A 27,733-nucleotide genomic window follows, 5' to 3' on the forward strand; every position below is an offset into this window, starting at 1 on the left:
CGTTACACTATCCTCATTCTCACTCTCCTCTCCTCCTCCCTCCCACTCTCAAAACATGTTTAATGTCATGTCAAAATGTAGATTTTGCCTATATAGACATACCCAAAAGTAATTATTTATTTTGAGAGGGCCATAAACAATACCTATTAACGCTTGAACAGCCAGAAAGATTACAAAATTGCTGAGATGTAGTCATGTTTGAGGACACAAGCTCAAGTACACAGTAACAATATGACAAAATACAGTGAGGGAAAAAAGTATTTGATCCCCTGCTGATTTTGTACGTTTGCCCACTGACAAAGAAATTATCAGTCTATAATTTTAATGGTAGGTTTATTTTAACAGTGAGAGACAGAATAACAACAACAAAAATCAAATAAAACGCATGTCAAAAATGTTATAAATTGATTTAGAGGGAGTATATGTGACAGCATCCTGTTACCATCCTTGAGATGTTTCTACAACTTGATTGGAGTCCACCTGTGGTAAATTCAATTGATTGGATATTATTTGGAAAGGCACACATCTGTTTATATAAGGTCCCACAGTTGTTAGTGCATGTCAGAGCAAAAACCAAGCCATGAGGTCGAAGAAATTGTCCGTAGAACTCCGAGACAGGATTGTGTCGAGGCACAGATCTGGGGAAGGGTACCAACATTTTTTATGGTAGAATGGCCAGAGATAAGCCACTTCTCAGCAAAAGGCACATGACAGCTCGCTTGGAGTTTGCCAAAAGGTACCTAAAAACTCTCAGACCATGAGAAACAAGATTCTCTATTCTGATGAAACCAAGACTGAACTCTTTGGCCTGAATGCAAAGCGTCTGGAGGAAACCTGGCACCATCCCTATGGTGAAGCATGGTGGTGGCAGCATCATGCTCTGGGGATGTTTTTCAGCAGCAGGAACTGGGAGACTAGTCAGGATCGAGGCAGAGATGAACGGAGCAAAGTACAGAGAGATCCTTGATGAAAACCTGCTCCAGAGCGCTCAGAACTTTAACTCTACCTACATGTACATATTGCCTCAATTACCTCGACTAACCGGTGCCACAGTACCCCCTGTATATAGCTTCGCTATTGTTATTTTACTGCTGCTCATTTAATTATTTGTAACTTTAAAAAAAAAAAAAAAATTATCTATTTTTTACTTAACACTTATTTTACTTAAAACTGACAAAATGTGCTTTTCTTTCAAATACAAGGACATTTCTAAGTGACCACAAACTTTTGAACTGTGGTGAATTTGGAAAGCTGACACAGCTTGAGAGGATCTGCAGAGAAGAATGGGAGAAACTCCCCAAATACAGGTGTGCCAAGCTTTTAGCGTCAAACCCAAGAAGAACTCGATGCTGTAATCGCTGCCAAAGGTGCGTCAACAAAGTACTGAGTAAAGGGTCAGAATACTTACGTAAATGTAATATTTCATTTTTTTTATTTTATAAATTAGCAAAAATGTCTAAAACCTGTTTTTGCTTTGTCATTATGGGGTATTGTGTGTAGATTGAGGGGATTTATTTTTAAATCCATTTTAGAATAAGGCTGTAAACTAACAAAATGTGGAAAAAGTCAAGGGGTCTGAATACTTTCCAAATGCACTGTATATCTATTGGCTGTTGGTTATGTTTAAATAACTCTTGTGGTAAACATGGCAAACACACTCAGACATTCAATAGATGAAATCCAAGACCCCTGAATCCACCATGGACCACTGATTCTGTCCTTACATGAGGAGACTTCGACCTCCACAAAATCTCCCCCCTTTATCCTCAAATCACTGGCTTGTGCATACACTGGCTGTGCATGATATGGCATAACAAGGGAATAACTGGGTTAAATCTAATGGTATGAACAATACCCAATGACAGAAATAAATTGTCTGGTATTTTACTCTTTGGTTATCAGTCATTGACCTTCATTGGAAATCTTAATATTAGATTTTGAGTACTAGGCTATATCACAATAAATTGGAATGTAGGAAGTAAGAATTTTATGCATCTATCAAGGCACAAGGTGAGACCCAAATGCAGACACAGGAGGCAGATGGTTGGAGTCTTCCAATGTTTATTAATCCAAAGGGGTAGGCAAGAGAATGGTCGTGAACAGGCAAAAGGTCAAAACCAGATCAGAGTCCAGGAGGTACAGAGTGGCAGACAGGCTCGTGGTCAAGGCAGGCAGAATGGTCAGGCAGGCGACTCCAAAGTCCAGAAACGGGTAAGGGTCAAAACCAGGAGGACTATAAAAAGGAGAATGCAAAAAGCAGGAGAACGGGAAAAACGGTGGTTGACTTGGAAACATACAAGACGAACTGGCACAGAGAGACAGGAAACACAGGGATAAATACACTGGCACAGAGAGACAGGAAACACAGGGATAAATACACTGGGGAAAATAAGCTACACCTGGAGGGGGTGGAGACAATCACAAGGACAGGTGAAACAGATCAGGGTATAACAGCATCATTTTATTTTTAACTGAGGGTTGTCAAACATTTTCTTTTTCTTTGGGGAGGGTTATGTGTTTTTTATTTTTATTGGAAACGGGAGAGGGTAGTGTGTTTTTTTCCCCCTGGTTTACATTCGTTCTTTTGCAGGTTTTACTATATAATTTCTTCCATCCGAGCCAAATTTACTCATCCCCCTATATCAAGGTGTTTTGGTACTTCTCTTATGCACTACGCTTTTCTGTGTGCTAACTTTTACTATACAACAGGTCTCTATCCCCCATTCACAGTGACAATAGTGGTAGGTAGATCGTTCGTCCAGCTCTGCAATTGGCTAACTAGCAATCCAACCTGGTCTCAGAGCATTTCCTATTATTCTGTACGTAATCCAAATCACTCCATTTAGTATGATATGTTACATTTAGTATTGTATGTATTAATTTGTGGATGTCCAAAACCCATTTCGTATGATACTGTATATTACGAATTACAATTTGTATTATATGTTACGAATTTGCAAAATGTACAATATGTTACAAATTTACAAAATGTATATGTTCCGAATTCTTGCTAGGTGGCTAGTGTCAGAACAGAAATTACAAGACTACGTTATAATACTGTTGTTGCATAAAATGGTTGTTTTATGCAACAGAATCATTTTTTTTTAGAACACTCTCATCTGTGTGTGTGGACTGAAAGTGGACCTCTGGGAGATTTAACACTGACAGTGAATTTACGATGGATTGGTGATAATACAACATTCAATTCCATGATTAGTGTCTGTGTGCCTGTCTGCTGGTAACAGGAAGAACCAATCTCCAGTTTATTTAAAGAAAGGATTTAGTATTCTAGGTTGCATTAGTATTTATGTACAAGCAAGCAGCAAATGAACTAGAGACAGATATTTGGCGCCATTTAAATCTTGAAGTCTGTTGCATGAGAGCAAAATGTGCCTTTGTATAAATTCTTTCATCTGTGATTTGTCATGAATATCCAGGATGGATTTTGCTATAAAATGCTGTGGCTTAGTCCTGCTGGTTGGGCTCTCAACGAATCACCTACGGGGGGCTCGTTGACAAGCTCCATCATTACTGCAGTAATTAAATAATAAAGTTTACTTGTTTTGAAGAAATGTAAAAGTCTCTCCTTTTGATTACAATAATTCCACGACACTAGGTGGCTAATGTTTGCTAGCTGGCTAATGTTAGCTAGCCTAGGGGTTAGGGTTAGGGGTTAAGGTTAGGGCAAAGGTTGGCTAAAAGGGTTAGGGTTAGCTAAAAGGGTTAAGGTTAGGGTTAGGGGAAGTGTTATCTAACATGCTAAGGAGTTGCAAAGTAGCTCAAATTTATTAAGTAGTTGAAAAGTTGCTAAAATGCTAAAGTTATACGTGAAGAGGGCACGACAAAATCTTTTCCCCATCAGGAGACTGAAAAGATTTGGCATGTGGCCCCAGATCCTCAAAAGGTTCTACAGCTGCACCATTGAGAGCATCCTGACCGGTTGCATCACCACCTGGTATGGCAACTACTCGGCATCTGACCGTAAGGCCCTACAGAGGGTAGTGCGAACGGCCAAGTACATCACTGGGGCCAAGCTTCCTGCCATTCCGGACCTATATAATTGACGGTGTCAGAGGAAAGCCCATAAAATTGTCAGAGACTCCAGTCACCCAGCTTCTACCCCCAAGCCATTAGACTGCTGAACAATTCATAAAAATTGCAACCGGACAAAAAAATCCCCCCCCCCCCCCCCTTGTACACTGCTGCTACTCACTGTTTGTTTGTTACCTATGCATAGTCACTTCACCCCCACCTACATGTACAGATAACCTCAACTAGCCTGTACCCCTGCACACTGACTTGGTACCGGTGCCACCTGTATATATCCTTGTTATTGTTATCCTTATTGTGTTAGTTTTTATTATTACTTTTTATTTTAGTCTACTTGGTAAATATTTTCTTCTTCTTGAACTGCACTGTTGGTTAAGGGCTTGTAAGTAAGCATTTCACGGTAAAGTCTACACTTGTATTCGGCGCATGTGATTTGATATGATACTAATTTCCGTGTCCCAGACTTACATTTATTATGTTATGTCTAGTCTATGGGAACAGGCTGAGCAATCATCACCCATAAAAACATTCAAAGCTGCATAAAATGTTTTATATGAATCTACAAGAACAAATAGGAATAGCTGATAGGCAGCGGAGAGGCCAAGTGCATCACTGCATATGAAAGAACAGTGAAGACATGTTTTATTTTTACCTTTATTTTACTAGACTAGTCAGTTAAGAACAAATTCATATTTACAATGACAGCCTACCCCGACCAAACCCGGACGACGCTGGGCCAATTGTGCACCGCCCTATGGGACTCCCAATCACGGCTTGTTGTGATACAGCCTGGAATCGAACCAGGGTCTGTGCCTTAGACCGCTACGCCACTCGGGAGCCCCACAGCTAAAAAATCTTGTTTAGGGACAATACAATTATCCTACCTAGACTAGCCCACAACACCACAATGCAATGAATAATTGCATTAGAGTACAACATCCTAGCCTATTCTAGACTGCATTGAAAATGACATTTGAATAACGGCGCAAAAGCCCTGTGATTTGAATGTTTCAATTGATTTGGATCAGTTATGGGCCTACAGTTTATAAGGTCTTGAAAGGCACAGTAGCATGCCAGTATGGCTGTATTTTTACTTCTGATACTGAATGCACTGTCTGTTGAAGATCATTCTCCCAAGTCATCCTATAATAATGTGGCCACATATTCTCCAGGCAGGCCCAGTTATTCAGGAAAGTTTACTACAAGCTCTGCCTCCTCTCCAATCCGAGCAGCTATTCCTTCAATATAGCCTAAATATGTATAATTTACCTTTTTAAATGTATTACCTGTTATATGTGGCATACACAACCAGTCACAATGATTTAATCTGATTAGGCTACTTCAAAAATCTCCTGTAGGCATGCACATGTTCATCCAAAATATTATTCCAGCGTCCTCACATTAACTAAAGTAAAGTAGCCTACATGTCTGATAAAAAATGTCACCACATCATGGGAAAGCATGCAGTTTATTAGGCTACAGATGAAATAAGTTATGATCAACTTCACAGGGAGGTGAAATTGCGCAGTGATGAGGTCGATGCTCCTTTCAACAAATATCTATTGTGTTATTCTGGTCACATGATGATCGATGCTTGGTTGCCCTTTGACAAATAAAAATAACCTCACTCTTTTTTCCATAATAATCTCATCATGTAGTAGGCCATACCTGCACTGTATCTGCAGGCTGTTAGTTAGATGGCACGTGCCAATACCAGAGTGGGCACATTCGCTATACCTACGTCAACATTTTTGTGACAAAACCATTAGTATGCCTGGAGTTGAAAATGTGATTTAATTCTAATTTAATTTTAAAACTTTGATTTTTTATTCAGTACATTTAACCTCAATAGGTATTTTTTTGTGCGCTACGTATTTACGCACAGACTTTTATCTGAAACAAGTCAATTTGATGGAAACACAGCTCTGATGGGAAAATGCTCCACGGTTTCCCTTGGCTGGTAATTGCCGGCATTTGGCCGATATTTTTTTTTTAAACCGATTAAATCAAATTGTAGCAGGCCAAATTGTCCAGGAGAGGCTGTCTATAACAGCCTACACCACGGATTTGTGCTTCAGCATCATTCTCTCATGCCTTGCACACAAATGCGCCTGCTGCGGAGGAGAGCGAGAGCAGTAAAGGAGCCTTGGCCTAGGCCACTGTTTAATGTGAAGATGGGGGCCTTTTTCATTGCAGTAAAACAAATGTTAGAGGAAAAAGAGTATGCCTATAGTGAAAAGCCTACAAGGGGATTTTGATATAAATTGTAATATTGTAGTGGACTAAGATGAGAAGAATGCAGGCTACTGTGCAACTCCCTATTTAAGCAGGATGACATTTTGGAACTAAAATATATTTATAATCATTTGTTTTATCAATATTATTATCATTGTATATCATTGTTATTATTGTAAACCTATTTATTAATCAAAACCAGTTCTTTAAATATGCAAAACTTGTTTTGTTTAATTCTGTTGAGACATTTTCATCAACTAAATTAAATTCAATCTGTCTTTTTAATTGTGTGCTCCGTATTTAGTTTAAGATAGGATATAAGTAGGTCTGTTGTAAAATAAATATCATTAGCCTATTTATGTAATTTGTTGGATATTATAGGCACTTGCCTTTGTTGGTAATTGCTGCAATATAGCCTTTGCACAGGTTTAAACCAGTTCGCAAGTGTTTTGTTTCATTCTGTTGAGCCATTTTCTTTGACCAAATTAAGTTCAAACTGTAATGATGTGTTTGCCAATGGCTTGGCTTACTGTAATGCTGTGTATAAACAATAGCTTGACTTACTCATATTACTCTAACACAATTTTAAAACTGTTGTGAAAGTTTGGTGTGGCTATTATTAAGCTTTAGCTACTGCAAGCCTATGATATGAAGGCAGTGTGCACCGGCACTCCAACAGTTGAACTTGAGATGAGGAAGAATGTTTCAGGCCTACCAGAGTTACTCCTATAATCTAACTATATAATGCTGAACTGATAGATCACATCACACAGATGTATAACAGAACACACACACACACACACACACATGCTCAGTTTTTGATAATACAACCCTAAGTAACAGTACAGATGAAAAATGATCAGACATATTGTACATCTTACTGTAGAAATTATTGTTGAAAAAAAGTCTAGGTTGGAACTGTTGTTAAAATACAATAAATAATTGTTATTCTGAACTGGAATAAACTGATTGATCACATCACACAGATGTAGACCAGAAAACACACACACAGTCCTAATGAGAGGTGTGTGACTGGTTGAAGTTTTCAACAAGCAGGTCTATTCTGGGCTCAGTTTGTGAAAGTGCAACTCTGAGGTCATGCTCAGCATTGAGTCTGTTTCTTTACTTGTTTCTTAAGTATGCTTTCGGAAAGTACTCAGACCCCTTGACTTTTTCCACATTTTGTTACGAAACAGACTCATTCTAAAATGAAATGAATAAATACAAATCCTCAGCAATCTACACACAATACCGTCTAGTGACAAATCGGAAAAATATGTTTTTGCTAATTTTATTAAAAATAAAAAACAGAAATACCTTATTTACATAAGTATTCAGACCCTATGAGACTCGAAATTGAGCTCATGTGCATCCTGTTGTCACGTTCTCCAAGATAGCAGGAAAGGGGGAAGTCAGGCGCAGGAGACTGAGGTCCGTTGAACAAACGTTTAATCAAGCCCAGAGCAAATACAGCGACAAGGCAGGGTGCACAGTCAACAAAAAAGGAAGGAGAATATCTCCAAACTCCAAATAGACGGGGCGCAGCCCGGCAACCCTAATGCCTATCCAAATGCGTTGCGTGATACATAAATCCTGCCCACTACAAATAAACGTAACACGAAACAATCCCGCACGAATCCCAAACTAAAACAGACAAACTAAATACCCCCCCACTAATGACAAACAAGGAACAGGTGCAGACTAAAACAGACATAACCAACAGACACTGAAACATGGATCGGTGGCAGCTAGTAGGCCGGCGACGACGACCGCCGAGCGCCGCCTGACCGGGGAGAGGCGGCACCTTCTGTGGACGTTGTGACACCTGTTTCCATTGATCATCCTTCAGATGTTTCTACAACTTGATTGGAGTCTACCTGTGGTAAATTCAATTGATTGGACATGATTTGGAAAGACACACAATTGTCTATATAAGGTCCGACAGTTGACAGTGCATGTCAGCACAAAAACCAAGCCATGAGGTCAAAGGAATTGTCCGTAGAGCTCAGAGACAGGCTTGTGTCGAGGCACAGATCTGGAGAAGGGTACCAAAAGATGTCTGCAGCATTGAAGGTCCCCAAGAACACAATGGCCTCCATCATTCTTAAATGTAAGAAGTTTGGAACCACCAAGACTCTTCCTAGAGCTGGCCGCCCAGCCAAACAGGGGAGAAGGGCCTTGGTCAGGGAGGTAACCAAGAACCTTATGTTAATGTGATATTTTTTATAATTTTATTTTTTTATAATTTAGCAACCTCAACTGGGGTGAAGGCTCACCTTCCAACAGCACTAGCGGTTCTGGGGGGCGGCCAGTGCCCCTGTGACAACAATTCTGGTCCCCCTTGTGGCCCCCCTAAATGTGGAGTATGAAATAATTTTTACATAAAGTTTTGCTATCGTTCTTTTTTTACATCCGTTATTAGACACTGGCAATGCGGAACATGGTCTTTTGCCTGCTAATGCCTTCAATGCAGTGAAGAAAACGATATGACAACAATAACGTCTAATGTAACTGGCCCCTCTAACAGTACAACTGGCCCCAGCTTGGCCCCCCCAGTTGAAATGGTCTAGAACCGCCACTGTCCAACAGGACAACGACCCTAAGCACACAGCCAAGACAACACAGGAGTGCCTTTGGGACAAGTCTCTGAATGTCCTGGAGTGGCCCAGCCAGAACCCGGAATTGAACCCAATGTGACATCTTTGGAGATACCTGAAAATTGCTGTGCAGCAACACTCCCCATCCAACCTGACAGAGCTTGAGAGGATTTGCAGAGAAGAATGGGAGAAATTCACAGGTGTGGCAAGCTTGTAGCGTAGTACTCAATAATACTCGAGGCTGTAATCACTGCCCTAGCTGCTTCAACATAGTACTGAGTAAAGGGTCTGAATACTTATGTAAATGTGATATTTCAGTTTTTATTTTTATAAATTAGCAACAAATTCTGAACCTGTTTTTGCTTTGTCATTATTGGTTATTGTGTGTAGATTGATGGGAAAAAGACAATTTAATCCATTTTAGAAAAAGGCTGTAATCCTATTTCATTTGTTAGTTTTGAGAGACTCCTTAATAAGCAATTCCCTGCACAAAACACATTTCTGGCGCTCCTCGTTATTTCTCAAAGTGTGTATTAATCCACGACAGAGAAACTAATCTCTATATTTGAGTTTCATGACAATTGAGCTCAGTTAGAACTTGTTGCTAGTTTGAGTCCATTCGATGACAGCGGTGAGTGATGACGAATGGGAATGACAAACCAGTGGCTGACAGCGCATAATCTGTTGATGAACAACAGCTCTGCAGCGTGTGGGTCTCGGAGTGATCTTAAAGAAAATTGTCGGGAATAGATCCGATAAACCGTGAATCACACGGGCATTTTCCACCCACTCGCGCAGATGCCAAATTGAGCAGAGTCACCGAACAACCATTAACAGATCCGCCCGACCCATACTTTAAGAAAGGCTGATATAGGCTACTGCACATTACGCACCACACAAAAAAAAAACATAACAGCCCATAGATGTAGCTATGTTAAATTAAAAAAAACGTGACCTCCGAAAGCGAGATGGAGATCTGTACATTAGAAGTGCATTCAGCCCTTATATTACGGTAGCATATGCTGCAGAAAAAGTAGGGACAACAATGGAAATAACTTCCCGATTTTATTGTGCAATCCCGGTCACTTTTACAATTATTTGTGTATATAAACTCAGCAAAAAGTCCCTTTTTCAGGACCCTGTCTTTCAAAGATAATTCGTAAAAATCCAAATAACTTCACAGATCTTCATTGTAAAGGGTGTAAACACTGTTTCCCATGCTTGTTCAATGAACCATAAACAATTAATGAACACGCACCTGTGGAACGGTCATTAAGACAATAACAGCTTACAGATGGTCGGCAATTAAGGTCACAGTTCTGAAAACTTAGGATACTAAAGAGGCCTTTCTACTGACTCTGAAAAACATCAAAAGAAAGATGCCCAGGGTCCCTGATCATCTGCATGAATATGCCTTAGGCATGCTGCAAGGAGGCATGAGGACTGCAGATGTGGCCAGGACAATACATTGCGATGTCCGTACTGTGAGACGCCTAAGACAGCGAGACAGGGAGACAGGATGGACAGCTGATCGTCCTCGCAGTGGCAGACCATGTGTAACAACACCTGCACAGGATTGGTACATCCTAACATCACACCTGCGGGACAGGTACAGGATGGCAACAACAACTGCCCGAGTTACACCAGGAACGCACAATCCCTCCATCAGTGCTCAGACTGTCCACAATAGGCTGAGAGAGGCTGGACTGAGGGCTTGTTGGCCTGTTGTAAGGCAGGTCCTCACCAGACATAACCGGCAACAATGTCGCCTATGGGCACAAACCCACCGTTGCTGAACCAGACAGGACTGGCAAAAAGTGCTCTTCACTGACGAGTCGCGGTTTTGTGTCACCATGGGTGATGGTCGGATTTGCGTTTATCGTCGAAGGAATGAGTGTTACAACGAGGTCTGTACTCTGGAGCGGGATCGATTTGGAGGTGAAGGGTCCGTCATGGTCTGGGGCGATGTGTCACAGCATCATTGGACTGAGCTTGTTGTCATTGCAGGCAATCTCAACGCTGTGTGTTACAGGGAAGACATCCTCCTCCCTCATGTGGTACCCTTCCTGCAGGCTCACCCTGACATGACCCTCCAGCATGACAATGCCACCAGCCATACTGCTCGTTCTGTGTGTGATTTCCTGCAAGACAGGAATGTCAGTGTTCTGCCATGGCCAGCGAAGAGCCCGGAACTCAATGCCATTGAGCACGTCTGGGACCTGTTGGATCGGAGGGTGAGGGCTAGGGCCATTCCCCCCAGAAATGTCCAGGAACGTGCAGGTGCCTTGGTGGAAGAGTGGGGAAACATCTCACAGCAAGAACTGGCAAATCTGGTGCAGTGCACGAGGAGGAAATGCACTGCAGTACTTAATGCAGCTGGTGGCCACACCAGATACTGACTGTTACTTTAGATTTTTACAGATGTTTAATTGTTGTATTACTCTTTGTTGACTCTCATTCGGGGGTTTTAATGATGAAAAGCAGCTCTGTTGTTTAAAAAGGCTTTGTCTGGCGTTATTATCAAATGCCATTGTTTTACACACTTTGTTCAGAGACACATTATTCAATTTCTGTTAGTCACGTCTGTGGAACTTGTTCAGTTTATGTCTCAGTTGTTGAGTTTGCTGAAAATAAAGGCAGTTGACAGTGTTAGGACGTTTCTTTTTTTGCTGAATTTATATGTATTTTTTTTACCGACAAATACTGCCCCCCCAACCGCTAGTGCCGTCTGGAGGTACAGTACAGTGGATGCCAACTAATTATAGTGACGGATGGAGACTGCTGGAGATGTAACTCCTCGAGAAATACTGTACATTTGAGCCTTCCATCATCAGGAAAATTGCCCTGATTTCTCAAAAGAGCTTTCGCACGTTTAACTGGTTTAGAGCAGCTTCAGTAATCCAACTGCAGCGCAGAAGATCTTCCCTCCTAGCCACACTAGACAGGTCATCGCGCACAATGTTTGGGAGCGAAGTTATTCAAGCAATAAATCCTGCGAATTTAGCTAGCACTGAAAAAAATACAGAAGAATATATATTTGCGGTTGGTACTTACAAACTCCTTGCTTTTGCCATCGGAACAATCGGAGTCTTCGGATTTTGCAACAATATTATTGTCATCGTGCTGTACTACAGATTCAAGAGACTCCGGACGCCCACAAATTTGTTAATAGTAAACATTAGTATAAGTGACGTGTTGGTGTCTGTCATTGGAATTAACTTTACGTTTGTTTCGTGCATCAAAGGCGGATGGGTCTGGAACTCGGCAACATGCATTTGGGACGGATTCAGCAACAGTTTATTTGGTTAGTAGTACTTCAGTCCTTTCTGGGTGTCGCGCCGAGAGTCACACATATTAAAGGCGCAATCTGAAGTTCAAACAATAACAAAGCTGATTATATATTCTACAAGAATCAATGAGTAGCCTATATATAATTTAAATAAATGGATGTAGAAATCGCATATTATCCCTTTAAGAGTTAATTCAAAATATGTTTTTATATATTTGAAGTAATCCAAGTAATGTTTAGTGGCATCTTTCATGTTTTTATGTGTTAAAAATACTCAGATAAAGAAGTTTAGTATTTTGGGCTATTGCATTTTCATAAGCGATCCAATAAAAGTCTATTGCAGGGGACAATTCCCATCCATCTTATTCTAAGGGAGAATTGTTTAGCCCACTTTCTCCCTATTGATTCATGAAACCAGTCTTTATGTCATAGTTGTGGATGTTTATGCATGCCATTGCCACTATGCAGATCACTATGTGGATGAAAACTTGAAGCTGGTTAGTGCCACCTTCTTGCTCTCTCTTGCTCTCTCTTGCTCTCTCTCTCTCTCTCTCTCGCTCTCTCGCTCTCTCTTACCCTCATCTCTCTCTCAGGCACATGTAACCTACTGTTGGCAAACCACAAGGTTGACCTACTGCATTTATTATATGGGTGACTTTTCTCGTCTTTCCAATATATTCATATATTGTAAACTTCTTACATATAAAACATCATGATATTTCTGAACTCCAAAAACGAATGGTTAATTCTTGATGGATGGATGGGTGTTACTGTAGTACATGTGGATAAAACAACATGGTAATTTCACTTTGGTGCCCCAATTGCACCTCACTATGCACCTCACTAAGGCGAGGGACCTTGATAAGACAGTGCTGTCTGCTTGTCTACCCCCCTGGACTTTCTCGCCCCACTTCACCAGCTCCCTCAGATGACCACTCAAGCCATGAACTTTCTAATGACTGTCCATCTCATGATGTTGTGATGTTGTTTTTTCCAGCCTGGTCTCATAGACTAGAGGTAACATAGCAAATGCAAATCCAGGATACACAAATTATACTGAACAAAAATATAAACGCAACATGTAAAGTGTTGGTCCCATGTTTCATGAGCTGAAATAAAAGATCCCAGAAATGTTCCATACGCAAAAAGCTTATTTCTCTAAAATGTTGTGCACAAATTTGTTTACATCCCTGTCAGTGAGCATTTCTCATTTTCCAAGATAATCCATCCACTTGACAGGTGTGGCTTATCAAGGAGCTGATTAAACAGCATGATCAATACACAGGTGCACCTTGTGCTGAGGATAATAAAAGGCCACTCTAAAATGTGCAGTTTTGTCACACAACACCAGTAGTGACCCGTAATTCTGTTTTGAGCCCCAAATATTTAGCTAAACATTTTTTGTTGTTGCATGTTTTGCATGTTATTTTGAAATTAATACGTGTCACATATCACTTTGCAACCAATGTAAAAAAAAAAATATAATCTTCTCTAGTTGCCCCGTGATTGGCTCAGTGTTCTGTCACTCATGGAAACACTACGTCAACCCAAAATGTATGGGTAGAGCTCGGAAATTAAAATCCCTTGGGTGCTGCCATAGAGTAACATTACAAGTGCCCATCCAAGAAGGCTCAAGGTCATTGGTTACTGATACAATTACGTCAAATCACGTTATATCTACCGTAGCTTTGATTGGACTGATCATGACAACATCATACATTTAAGATCTTGGCTAGCAAGCTAGCAGTCATCGTCATGAATCAAGTTGACAATCTACTGGCAAATCTTTTCAATCCTTGTCATATGAAGAGAGATTCTGAAGAGAAATTATTGATAAAATGTATCGGTGCTCATCGGGCATTGGACAAAAACGTTACACAACAAGTTAGAAATCCCAAATTCAACAATGGAAGGAATCACTGGCAAACTGCAAGCCTTGCAAAGCAATCACTAGCCTGCTATTCAGTGGAGTGGGTGTGTGGTCCAAGTCTGGGTTTAAGGGTCTCTTTTCCAAGCTTAAAGGATAAACATTCAACAACATGGGTACTGGCCATGCTGTCAATCCAGCATGACTTCTGCCGCGTTCAAAACCACTGGAAACTCGGATCGGGAAAATCTCAAACTTTAGCAGTGGTGTAATGTACGTAAGTAAAAATACTTGATCGTACTACTTACAGTGGGGGAAAAAAGTATTTGATCCCCTGCTGATTTTGTACATTTGCCCACTGATAAAGAAAGGATCAGTCTATCATTTTAATGGTAGGTTTATTTGAACAGTTAGAGACAGAATAACAACAAAAATATCCAGAAAAACGCATGTCAAAAATGTTATAAATTGATTTGCATTTTAATGAGGGAAATAAGTATTTGACCCCCTCTCAATCATACTTAAGTAGTTTTTTTTCCCACCTGGGTTTGTGGGTGATTATTTCTGAGTTAGTGTATGTTTCTACTCTGCGTCACGGTTTGTTGTTTTTGTTCATTCAGTTTATTGTGTATGTATTGTAAAGTTTCACAGTGAAAATAAAATGTGGAACGACACACACACTGCACTTTGGTCCGCTCCTTCCTACGACAGCGGTGAAAGAATCTCCCACCACAAAAGGACCAAGCAGCATGCCCAGGAGGAGCAGGGATCCTGGGCCCGGGAGAGGAAAGAATGGAGGACGTCCTGGACCTGGGAGAAGGTAATGGCAGGGGACAAGACCCTGCCATGGAATTAGGTGGAGACAGCGAAGGAGGAATGGCAACGTTACGAGGAACTAGCACGGCAACGACGGAAGCACGAGACACCCCCCAAAAAGGTTTTTAGGGGGGCACACGGGGAGATTGGCAGAGTCAGGGTGGAGACCTGAGCCAACTCCCTGTGCTTACCCTGGGGAGCGAGTGAAGAAGCAAGCACCGTGTTATGCGGTGATGCGCACTGCGTCACCAGTGCGCATTCACAGCCCAGTACGATCTGTGCCTGCGCCCCGCATTTGTCGAGCTAGGTTGAGCATCCAACCAGGACGGGTTGTGCCAGCTCTATGCTCGAGACCTCCAGTACGCCACCACGGCCCAGTATATCCTGTGCCTGCCCCACGTACCCGGCCTCCAGTGAGTCTATCCAGCCTGGGATGCCCTGTTCCTGCTCCCCGCACTCGCCCTGAGGTGCGTGTTACCAGTCTGGCGCCACCTGTGCCAGCCCCACGCATCAGTCGTCCAGTGTGCCTGCCCAGTCCGGGGTGTCCTGTTCCTGCTCCCCGCACTCGCCCTGAGGTGCGTGTTACCAGTCTGGCGCCACCTGTGCCATCCCCACGCATCAGGCCTCCAGTGCGCATTCCCAGTCCAGAGCTTCTGGCGACAGTTCCCAGTCCAGAGCTTCCGGCGACAGTTTCCAGTCCGGAACCTCCTGAGACGGCCCGCAGCCCGGAACCTCCTGAGACGGTCCGCAGCCCGGAACCTCCTGAGACGGCCCGCAGCCCGGAACCTCCTGAGACGGCCCGCAGCCCGGAATCTCCTGAGACGGCCCGGAACCTCCTGCGGTGGCCCGCAGCCCAGAACCTCCGGCGATGATCTACGGTCCGATTCCTCCGACGACGACCCACGGTCCGCTGGCACAAAAGCAGAGGGATCAGCGGGCGGAGCGGGGCTTACACCCCGAACCGGAGCCGCCTCCTCTGTTGGAGGATCCGCGGGATGAGAAGGTTCTGCCTACTGCACCAGAGCCGCCATAGACATTTGTCACCCTCCGTAACCCTCCCTTTTTTTGGGTTCTTTTGTTGTTTTGGTGCGTTCGGAGTCCGCACCTTGGGGGGGGGTACTGTCACGTCCTGACCTTAGAAAGCTGTTTTTTCTATGGTAGAGTAGGTCAGGGCGTGACAGGTTTTTTTTCTAGTTTAGTTTTTCTATGTTGTCAGGTTCTAGTTTTGTATTTCTATGTTGGGTTTGTTTGGGATGATCTTCAATTAGAGGCAGCTGGTCCTCGTTGTCTCTAATTGGAGATCATACTTAAGTAGGGTTTTTTTTCCACCTGGGTTTGTGGGAGATTATTTATGAGTTAGTGTATGTTTCTTCTCTGCGTCACGGTTTGTTGTTTTTGTTCGTTCAGTTTATTGTGCATGTATTGCAAAGTTTCACAGTGAAAATAAAATGTGGAACGACACACACACTGCACTTTGGTCCGCTCCTTCCTACGACAGCCATGACAGCCTCTTTCTGGAGCTCTGACCTAAAGATCACTGACGTCATTATTCGACTTTGTTTTTTTCTGAGTTCCCAGTTGTCTTGAAAGCACCATAAATCCAGAAAATGCCAGACTTTGATGACAAAGGTTAATGACAAAATTTTCCCACAAGGACCGCCGGGCCACCTTCATGTTCAAGTAAGCACAGCACAACAAGGTGAGTCCAAAAATGTCTTGTATGCTGCTGCATACATATAAATGTCTTACATATAAATGTATTAGATGTAATATGCCAGGGATCTATGTACACTGTAGCTAAGATAGTAATACTAAGTGTATGTTGTGTAGTAAGCTGTTAGTAGCCCATGTGCCTCACCCTAATAATTTGGTCCTTTTCCCCCTCATAATTTAGCCTACTGTTCTGACTTGTTGGTGCCTATAGCCTGTTTTAGAGAAATGTAATCATTGAATATCGTAAGAGCTTTCATTGTCTGCTTATATGACCCCTTTATTTATGTTACGGTTCTGACTTGGTGTACAGGGAGAATACTGCAAGAATGGCCCATATTCTGAATTCTGTCGCTGTACATTTCAAAAGTGCTGAACAAATAGTTAGATTGACTATGTCCGTCCTACCTCGCTCATTAATGTCTTAATCAAAATTACGGATTGCCTCTTATCCTCTTGATGTCCCCATATGCCATAGTTTGTACATATAAATAAAATCAAATAAAATGCTATCGATCACATACACGTGTTTAACAGATGTTATTGCAGGTGTTATTGCAGGTGTAGCGAACTGCGTGCTTATCAATTGTCAGTAGAAAACCACGTTTGTTTAAGCAAGTCAGCCATATCAGCTTTGTTTTTTTAAACGGCAGTAAATGAGGCTGAAGGAACTGTTTCACTGCCAGACAAGGCTCCCCAGATAGCCAGGTGTAGCAGTGGTAAGGATTCACCCCCATGGTGCTGAAAAGAAAGCTCTAACAGTTTGTGGGCACCCTTATAGTGCAATTAATGTATTGTTTAGTGTCGTGTTGTGTAGTGGCTTTGCTGGCATAGCCACTACACAACACAACACTAAACTCCCCACATTGCTTGGGGGATTTTGCCCCACCTAGATTTACATGTTAAAATCACCAATGCACAACACAATGCCACAGATGTCTCAAGTTTTGAGGGAGCGTGCAGTTGGCATGCTGACTGCAGGAATGTCCACCAGAGCTGTTGCCAAATAATTGAATGTTAATTTCTCCATCATAACCCCCCTCCAATGTTGTTTTAGAGAATTTGACAGTACATCCAACCAGCCTCAACTGCAGGCCACCCAACAGCTGATGAAACTGAAGAGTATTTCTGTCTGTAATAAAGCCCTTTTGTGGGGAAAAACTCATTATGATTGACTGGGCCTGGCTCTACAGTGGCTGGGGGTGCAGACATGGGTGTGCCTGGGAGGGCATAGGCCCACCCACTTGGGGGATGGATCCACCCATGGCCAGTGGGGAAATCCAAAGATTAGGGCCTAATGAATTTATTTCAAATGACTGATTTCCTTATATGAACTGTAACTCAGTGAAATTGTTAAATGTCCACCAGAGATGTTGACAGATAATTGAATGCTCATTTCTCTACCACAAGCCGTCATTTTAGAGAATTTGGCAGTATGTCCAACTGGCCTCAAAACCACAGACCACGTGTATGGCGTAGTGCGGGCGAGCGGTTTGCTGATGTCAACGTTGTAAACATGGTGGCGGTGGGGTTATGGTATTGGCAGGCATAAGCTACGGACAACGAACACAATTGCATTTTATTGATGGCAATTTGAATGCACAGAGATACCGTGACGAGATCTTGAGGCCCAATGTGAGGCCCATATTTTTAAGGTACAGTATCTGTGACCAACAGATGAATATCTGTATTCCCAGTCATGTGAAATCCATAGATTAGGGCCTAATGAATTTATTTCAATTGACTGATTTCCTCATATGAACTGTAACTCAGTAAAGTCTTTGAAATTGTTGTTGCGTTTATATTTTTTGTCCGGTATAGTGTGATATATTACGTTTTGTACAGTTACATAAGACTTAAGGCCAAAACAAACGTAGGGTGGTTGGCCCGGGTGGATGGGTAAGCGTATAACGCAAAATTCTAGCAACCCAAAGGTTGCGTGTTCGAATCTCATCATGGACAACTTTAGTATATTAGCAACTTTGCAACTACTTACTACATTTTAGCTACTTTGCAACTACTTAGCATGTTAGCTAACCTTAACCCTAACCCCTAGCCTAGCTAACATTAGCCAGCTACCTAACATTAGTTTTAGCCACCTAGCTAACGTTAGCAACAATAAATTGGATTTTGTAACCTATCATGCGTTTTTCAAGTTCGTAACATATTGTGATTTTGCAAATTCGTAACATATTGTACGAATTGCAATTCATAACATATCATGTGAAATGGATGATGGACATCCACAAATTAATACATATCATACGAAACGTAACATATCGTACTAAATTGAGTGTCCCGGATTTACATACATAATAATACAACATTCTCTGAGACCAGGTTGTTTTTTCTATATTGCTTGAATTTTTTGTTGCTTTAAAGCGCTTTGAGATGTTTCATGTAATGAATAGCGCTATACTAGTTGAATCAATGAATATTATTATTATTGTTACAATGATCCAAATTTGCTTTTGAACAGATCATTAAAAAGTGAAGGATTTTAAAGTGCACAAGAATAGCCAAAACAGCCCAAAATGTCATTCAACACCAGTGTGCCCTACAGAAGAACAGCCTGCACCAATGCAGAGACACTGAAAAAGATGCTGGTTAATATAACAATTAATTATAATTAGCCTACAGGCACTCTAAATCCCCTCAGAAAAATAGTTGAATGGTAGAGATTATTGATACCATATTAATTTACTACAGCATGTGAAACCACTCACACATTATTTAACTCTAAATTTAGATGACTATCTAAGGACATCCTGCACCTGTTACACCTATTGCACTCATGCAGCGTGGTCCTGTCAGTTTGACCTGTACTGACATGTTATGTATTAGTTGTGTTATAGTGTCCAGTAACACTGTGCTCAAACAGCTCCCTCTATAAATGCAACACAACTGTGCTGCAACACTTGTTGATTGGGCCAAATGTCTGGCAAAAGTAATTGCTGTACAATGGAGAAACTGAATGTAATTAAAGGGGATTTACACAAGAAAAATAAGGTTTTCCTTTTTTTCTTCCAGACCTTGTGGATGGTCTTCTGATGAGATTTAAGCATTGACTGTCACGCCCCGACCTTAGAGAGCCTTTTTTATTCTCTATTTTGTTAGGTCAGGGTGTGACTTGGGTGGGCATATCTATGTTTCTATTTCTTTGTTGGCCTAGTATGGTTCCCAATCAGAGGCAGCTGTTTATCGTTGTCTCTGATTGGGGATCATACTTAGGCAGCTCTTTTTCCCACCTGTGATTGTGGGATCTTGTTTTTGTATAGCTGCTGTGAAGCCTGCAGAACGTTACGTTCTGTTTTTGTATTTTGTTGTTTTGTTGGTGTTCATCTAATAAAAGAAAGATGTACGCTTACCACGCTGCACCTTGGTCTCATTCCAACAACGGGTTGTGCTGGCACGAAGCCTCCAGTGATGATCCATGGCACGAAGCTTACAGTGATGATCCATGGCACGAAGCCTCCAGTGATGATCCATGGCCCGAAGCCTCCAGTGATGATCCATGGCCCGGAGCCTGCAGTGACGATCCATGGCACAGAGTCTACAGCAACGGTCTGCAGTCCAGAGCTTCCAGCGACGGTCTGCAGTCCAGAGCCTCCAGCGACAGTGTGCAGTTCAGAGCCTCCAGCGGGGGTTCCCAGTCCAGAGCCTCCGGCGACGATCCACGGTCCGGTTCCACGGAAGTGGGGGGAGCCTCAAGCGGAGCGGGGTCTGCGTCCTGCACCGGAGCCTCCACCGAGAGGAGATGCCCACCCGGACCCTCCCCTATAGGTTCAGGTTTGCGGCCGGAGTCCGCACCTTTGGGGGAGGGTACTGTCACGCCCTGACCTTAGAGAGCCTTTTTTATTCTCTATTTTGTTAGGTCAGGGTGTGACTTGGGTGGGCATATCTATCTTTCTATTTCTTTGTTGGCCTAGTATGGTTCCCAATCAGAGGCAGCTGTTTATCATTGTCTCTGATTGGGGATCATACTTAGGCAGCCCTTTTTCCCACCTGTGATTGTGGGATCTTGTTTTTGTATAGCTGCTGTGAAGCCTGTAGAACGTTACGTTCGGTTTTTGTGTTTTGTTGGTGTTCATCTAATAAAAGAAAGATGTACGCTTACCACGCTGCACCTTGGTCTCATTCCAACAACGGGCGTAACATTGACATGGACTCAGGCCATCCATTTGCGTTGTTTCTCTATGAATAATTGTAATATTAAGAGTAGAACACAGAATAAAAAAATCCTAAAACAGGACAAATAAAACAGAATTCAGGAAAAGACCAAATATAATTTTACAGGGCCCCCTTAGAGTTGTTTATTAACCATTAGCCAGGTATATTGACAGAAAACACATCTCTTGTACACAAAGGACCTGGGGAGGTGTTTCGGGGTGGAGAAGGAGAGAAGAATGTACCTATTTTAATGGCTATCAAAAAAAATGTAGCTTGTGACAAGTTACATTTTCTATGCTAAAAAAGGTTGGAGACCCCTGAAATAGGATATTTATGATATTGAATATACAGTATATTGAGAAAATATTTGATTGAGGACTGAGTAATAACTGTAATAAAATCATCATCAGGTGGGTGCTTACATTGGTCCTATTTCACACATGTACACGTGTGTATTATAATCATGTGAATTGGAAATTTGTTTTTTGCATATCCAAATCTCCCTGAGACACCCTCTGAGGTTTCACTGTGACCCTGGAGCAATTAATGTTAAGTGTCATGCTCAAGGGCACATCGGCAGATTTTTAGCCGGCTTTTAGCCGACCTTTCGGTTACTGGCCCAATGCTCTTAACTGTTAAGCTACCTGCCGCCCCCCAAGATAAGGTATACTTTATTAGTCCAGACAGAAATGTATCTTCTTCTTTTACCCAACCCCTCCGATACACACACATACACATACACACAAACACACAATCGGTTAGAGAGGCTAGAGCAGTGGGCAGCCGCAGTGCAGCGCCCAATGAGCAGTTTAGGGGGTTAAGTTCAGATATTGATGCCAGCAACCCTCCCTGTTCCCGGCTCACTCCCGCCAGATTTATTTTCTCTGTCGGCACTGGGATTCAAACAGGAAACATTCCGGTTGCTGGCCCGCTTCTCTAACCTCGGGGCTACCGTGTAGAGGATAACAGTGTAATAATCAATAGACAGTAATAATCAGGGCCTACCTATATATATTTCATAACCCAGATTTGTTAGTCATTACTCAGCATCACCACCCATCTCCCTCCTTTCCAGGCATCGTGTCCATCATGAGTCTCTCTGCCTTGGCCTATGAGCGCTACATCCGGGTGGTCCATGCTAAGGTGGTGGACTTCCCCTGGGCCTGGAGGTGCATCATTTACATCTGGCTCTACTCCCTGGTCTGGACAGGGGCTCCTCTCCTGGGGTGGAACCGCTACACTCTGGAGATCCACCAGTTAGGCTGCTCTCTGGACTGGACTTCCAAGGACCCTAACGATTCCTCCTTCGTTCTCTTCTTTCTCCTGGCCTGCTTCTTCGTACCAGTGGGCATTATGATCTACTGCTACGGGAACATTCTTTACACAGTGCAAATGGTAAGAACAAGGACAAGACAGTCTTGCTGTCTCTTCCTCCCATTTTCTTCTGTTGCTTCATGTTTATATCAGTGTGGTGACCCTTCGCTAAGCCCGCCCCCCTTGGTTACTGTTGCAACCTAGGACAACATTTTCCCGGGAAGCTTAATTCTCCATTCATCCACTGGCAAAATCCCCTCACAATGATCTTACATTTACATTTTAGTCATTTAGCAGACGCTCTTATCCAGAGCTACTTACAGTAGTGAATGCATAGATTTCATTTCATGCATTTTTTTTTTTTGTACTGGCCCCCCGTGGGAATCGAACCCACAACCCTGGCGTTGCACACACCATGCTGGCGTTGCAAACACCATGCTCTACCAACTGAGCCACACTGTGTTTCTAATACACAATTAAATTAAACACCAACACAAACTACCCATTGCTAATCAGGAAACTTTTGGGTATGATGTGGTGGACTGTCATTGTAGCATAATAGCTGAATATACAAAACAGATGACCTGGGACATGGACTTATCTCAGCAGCGGACCACTTTCGAGGGCTGAAAACATCTGTCAAACTTAGATTTTGGAATGTAATATCTCTTCAACATATTGCACTGATGAACTAAAACAGTCAAATAAACTCTGTAAACATTCACAATAATGTAATTTTGTCACTTGTAGTATGGCTATAGCGTATACAGATGTAGGATCTTAATTTGAGCCAATTTGCTACAGCAGAAAAATCATCCTGCAGCTGCAGGAAATGTGAATTATTATGTGGATTAAATGTAATAAAGAATTTTGATAGGGGTTGATACGTTTTTCATTAGGAAAAATCAAGTCTGACATTTTAAAGTGGAAATTACAAACTTTAAAAGCCTTTTTAAACCTTGAATACACTACAAGTTTGCTTTTCCTGCTGTGCAACAAATTAAAATCTTACATCTGTAGCATATGACATGTGTTGGCATGTATAAGAGCAATTTAGGGCTGGATTCAATCCATAGCAATGAAGATCCGCGATATAGCGTGACTTAAATGTAAAGGCAATGTTCCCGTGATCGCGGAACCCGCATTCTCGGTAAACACTGCATATGTCGGCTCAATCGGAAATTACCTTTACATATCAAACGCGCTACAACGCTGATCCTTCAGCGCTACGAATTGAATCGAGATCTTAATGTTAAAGTATTACCATGGTGTCTTTTCTTTTTGAGAAATTGAACAAATCAACAGATACATCTACATAATTCATTTAAAGGTCTAATGCAGACATTTTTATCTCAATATGAAATCATTTCTGAGTAACAGTTAACGTAAGTACCTTATTGTGATTGTTTTAAATTAAAATTGTAAAAAAAAATGAAATAATAATTGTCACCAGGCAGGCCAAAACTCCACCCCACCAAAACAGGCAGAACTTTCAGACTCTCATTTTCAAACAACAATTACACTAAAAGGGTATTATCATTATTTTCACAATTTCACAGTATTATTCCAACCTCATAGTGTATAAATATATAAAACACAGGGAAATCACATTTTTGTCTGCACTGGGCCTTTAAATAAAAGGCATAAATCAAAGGTAGGCTAGTACTTACATTCATCAAGGACACAAGACAAACAAAGCGACCTCGACCAAACAGCGGCAAAATGAGGTAGTAGCCTACAAATGAAATTCTAGTGCATGTGCTTGGGGGTGGCTCCGCTGCGCTGACAGGTATATCAGTAAACCCACTATCTCATGCAAACGGATACATAGACTACATAGGGATGTCATGGGACAATGTCATTGTGTCCTCTGTGGCCTCATCTTTTTAAGCATAAGAAAGATGGAGACTTTTATCTTCTCTCCTACATTAACAACCACGGGATCAAGCATATCATCTTTCATTAAAGATCCTCTCTTTATCTTCTGTAAAGGTCCGAAAGAAATTAGCTGACATTCACATGCAGAGACAATCTTATTTTTTTGTGGGGAGTGCATAATGTCAGTACAAGTGATATATAACCCAAACCCTCAATTCCTCAGGGCATGGACACTACAAGGTGTTGAATGTTCCACAGTGATGCTGGCCCATGTTGACACCAGTGCTTCCCACAGTTGTGTGAAATTGTCTGGATGTCCTTTGGGTGGTGGACCATTCTTGATACACACGGGAAACTGTTGAGTGTGGAAAAACCCAGCAGCATTACAGTTCTTGACACAAACCCGTGTGTGAGGCACCTACTACCATACCCCGTTCAAAGGCAATTAAATATTTTGTCTTGCCTATTCACCCTCTGAGTGGCACACATACACAATCCATGTCTCAATTGTCTCAAGGCTTAAAAATCGTTCTTTAACCTGTCTCCTCCCCTTCATCTACACTGACTGAAGTGGATTTAACAAGTGACATCAATAAGGGATCATACAGTAGCTTTCACCTGGTCAGTCTATGTCATGGAAAGAGCAGGTGTTCTTAATGGTTTTGTATATTCAGTGTATAACTGGAATGTTTTTTGTTGTTTTTTACATATTCTAATTAGAGCATTTTAGTGAGTGATGAGATTCTTTCCTATTGTCATTCCCAACAGCTCCGCTCCATCCAGGACCTTCAGACAGTGCAGATTATTAAGATCCTGCGCTACGAGAAGAAGGTGGCCGTCATGTTCCTCTTGATGATCTCCTGTTTCCTGGTGTGCTGGACGCCCTACGCCGTGGTGTCCATGATGGAAGCCTTTGGCAGGAAGAGCATGGTCACCCCTGCCATCGCCATCATCCCCTCCTTCTTCGCCAAGTCCAGCACGGCCTATAACCCGCTCATCTACATCTTCATGAGCAGAAAGGTGATGGGACCTCTGACCTGACACACTTATGCTGATAGCAGAAAGGCTTTGAAGCAAGGCCTTTTCCAAATTTAAAGGGAAACACACTTCAAAATCAAGGTTTATCTGATGTTTTCAGACCTCAATGTAGCATAATAGCTGAATATACAAAACAGATGACATGGACTTATCTCAGCAAAATACCACTTTTGAGGGCTAAAAACATCTGACATCTGGCTCCAGCAGTACAGTAATATCTAACAATTCACAACAATACACACAGATCTAAAAGTAAAATAATGTAATTAAGAAATATATAAATATTAGGACGAGCAATGTCAGAGTCTGGAGTATAACTATATATACAGTACCAGTGAAAAGTTTGAACACACCTACTCATTTGTAGTTTTTTCTACATTGTAGAGTAATAGTGAATACATCAACTATGAAATAACACATATGGAGTCATATAGTAACCAAAAAAGTGATAAACAAATCAATAATAAATATTTTATATTTGAGATTCTTCAAAGTAGCCACCCTTTGCCTTGATGACAGCTTCGCACACTCTTGGCATTCTCTCAACCAGCTTCATGAGGTATTCACCTGGAATGCATTTCAATTAACAGGTGTGCCTTGTTAAAAGTTAATTTGTGGAATTTCTTTCCTTCTTAATATGTTTGAGCCAATCAGTTGTGTTGTGGCAAAGTAGGGGTGGTATACAGAAAATAGCCCTATTTGATAAAAGATCATACAGCACGACAGGATGCTCTCAATGGTTCATCTGTAAAAGTTTGTGATCTTGTAGGATCTTAATTTGAGCCAGTTTGCTACAGCAGGAAAATAATCCTGCAGCAACAGGAAATTCATGGTAAACGCTGCATATGTCGTCTCAATCTGAAACTGTCAATCGCCCTACAACGCATTGAATGAATTGACTCGAGCCCTTAATGTTAAAGTATTACCATGGTGTCTTTTATTTTTGGAAAAGTGAACAAATACTTCCATTTGAGTAACACCACTCTTCCCTCTCTCTTTTTTCTCCTCCTCCTGTTCCTCTGGCAGTTCCGGCGCTGCTTGCTGCAGCTGTTGTGCTCCCGGCTTTCATGGATTCAGCACAGCATCAAGGACCGCCCCCTGGCCCGGAGCATCGAGCGGCCCATCCGCCCAATCTTCATGGCCCACCGAGGGGATGGGGAACGACCAAAGAAGAGGGTGACCTTCAGCTCCTCCTCCATCATCTTCATCATCGCCAACAACGACATGCACCACCAGGACACCACGTCCAAGAGCGGCCGTATGTTGTCAGAGGTCATCCAGGTGCGGCCGTTGTGACAGAGCATTATGGGTACTGCAGTACATCATGCTACACCCAGGTCACCATGGGAACTGACTAATCACCTCCATCTAACGCCTGTTCCTCTGTATACCTCAGGACTTCCTCTCATGATACAGTAAACCCGGAGGTGTTTCCTCTCAAAAGCCAAAACACCTTTCTGACCCAAGACTACTGGAAGTGTTTAATGTCCTGTTCTCAGACTGTCTCGCCATGAATGCCGGGGAACGCTTTTTCTACCATCAGTTGTGGTAAACAAATGATGTAGCTGTGAATTTGTGACGTATTTCTCTTAACTTGTACCCTGTTATTTTCAACAGCACCTATGTAATCGTGTCAGCCAGTTGAGTTGAGTGTTTTTGAACAGGACCTCCTGTGTGATGCCGGAGGTTAGCAGTGTTAATGGATCAGTGATTGGCTGAGGAAGTGATGTTGATAATTATTATTTCCCTGGTTGGCAGCACAATAGGGCTGAGTGACTGATGGGGAAAGACTTACAATATTGCAGCAGCACATTCTGCACAACACTCTCTCCGCCTTTGTCACATCCAGATACAATAAAGAGATCATATTTTAAGAAAGCCATGGATGAGATGTATTTTTTTTTTTTTTTTTAAATCTTCCTAATTTAATTGTCACCACACTAGCTAGCGTGATAAGTACAATCACTGTGAAAGGACATTTTGTGGAATTATTCACGTAGAATAATATGTAATTAAAGAGGGAAGAGATTGTGGTCAAGATCAGACTGGTCCCACAGGCTGCAGTGATAAGAAACTCCAGCAGCTCCAGGTTGCAGACGGAGCTCCTTTCACAAGCCTCCTGAGTCGTCCCCTATGAGTAGAGTTGATGGGGAGATTACCTTATTCAGCTCTATATAGGCACCATGTCATCATATACAGTGAGGGGAAAAAAGTATTTGATCCCCTGCTGATTTTGTACGTTTGCCCACTGACAAAGAAATGATCAGTCTATAATTTTAATGGTAGGTTTGTTTGAACAGTGAGAGACAGAATAACAACAACAAAAATCCAGAAAAACTCATGTCAAAAATGTTATAAATTGATTTGCATTTTAATGAGGGAAATAAGTATTTGACCCCCTCTCAATCAGAAAGATTTCTGGCCCCCAGGTGTCTTTTATACAGGTAGCGAGCTGAGATTAGGAGCACACTCTTAAAGGGAGTGCTCCTAATCTCAGTTTGTTACCTGTATAAAAGACACCTGTCCACAGAAGCAATCAATCAATCAGATTTCAAACTCTCCACCATGGTCAAGACGAAAGAGCTCTCCGAGGATGTCAGGGACAAGATTGTAGACCTACACAAGGCTGGAATGGGCTACAAGACCATCGCCAAGCAGCTTGGTGAGAAGGTGACAACAGTTGGTGCGATTATTCGCAAATGGAAGAAACACAAAAGAACTGTCAATCTCCCTCGGCCTGGGGCTCCATGCAAGATCTCACCTCGTGGA

General features: G+C 42.1%; 1 protein-coding gene across 1 annotated transcript; it reads left to right on the forward strand.

Moving 5' to 3' along the window:
* The first annotated feature begins 11,621 nt into the window (after positions 1-11,621).
* LOC106605317 (opsin-3) lies at positions 11,622-26,829 on the forward strand. Its single transcript, XM_045719481.1, has 4 exons — positions 11,622-12,186; positions 21,810-22,129; positions 24,695-24,946; positions 25,991-26,829. Exons 1-4 carry the CDS (start codon positions 11,841-11,843, stop codon positions 26,258-26,260), a joined length of 1,188 nt encoding a protein of 395 aa, XP_045575437.1. The 5' UTR covers positions 11,622-11,840; the 3' UTR covers positions 26,261-26,829.
* The last annotated feature ends 904 nt before the right edge of the window (positions 26,830-27,733 follow it).

Source organism: Salmo salar, chromosome ssa01 (genome assembly GCF_905237065.1).
Source record: "Salmo salar chromosome ssa01, Ssal_v3.1, whole genome shotgun sequence".
In the NCBI taxonomy this organism is placed as follows: domain Eukaryota; kingdom Metazoa; phylum Chordata; class Actinopteri; order Salmoniformes; family Salmonidae; genus Salmo; species Salmo salar.

Bases quoted from the DNA above. Each gene is read 5' to 3' on its own strand.
- LOC106605317 (XM_045719481.1), top strand. From the start codon at position 11,841: ATGTTTGGGAGCGAAGTTATTCAAGCAATAAATCCTGCGAATTTAGCT. The intron at 12,187-21,809 runs GTTAGTAGTACT...CCTCCTTTCCAG, and splicing joins ATTCAGCAACAGTTTATTTG to GCATCGTGTCCATCATGAGT. The intron at 22,130-24,694 runs GTAAGAACAAGG...CATTCCCAACAG, and splicing joins TTCTTTACACAGTGCAAATG to CTCCGCTCCATCCAGGACCT.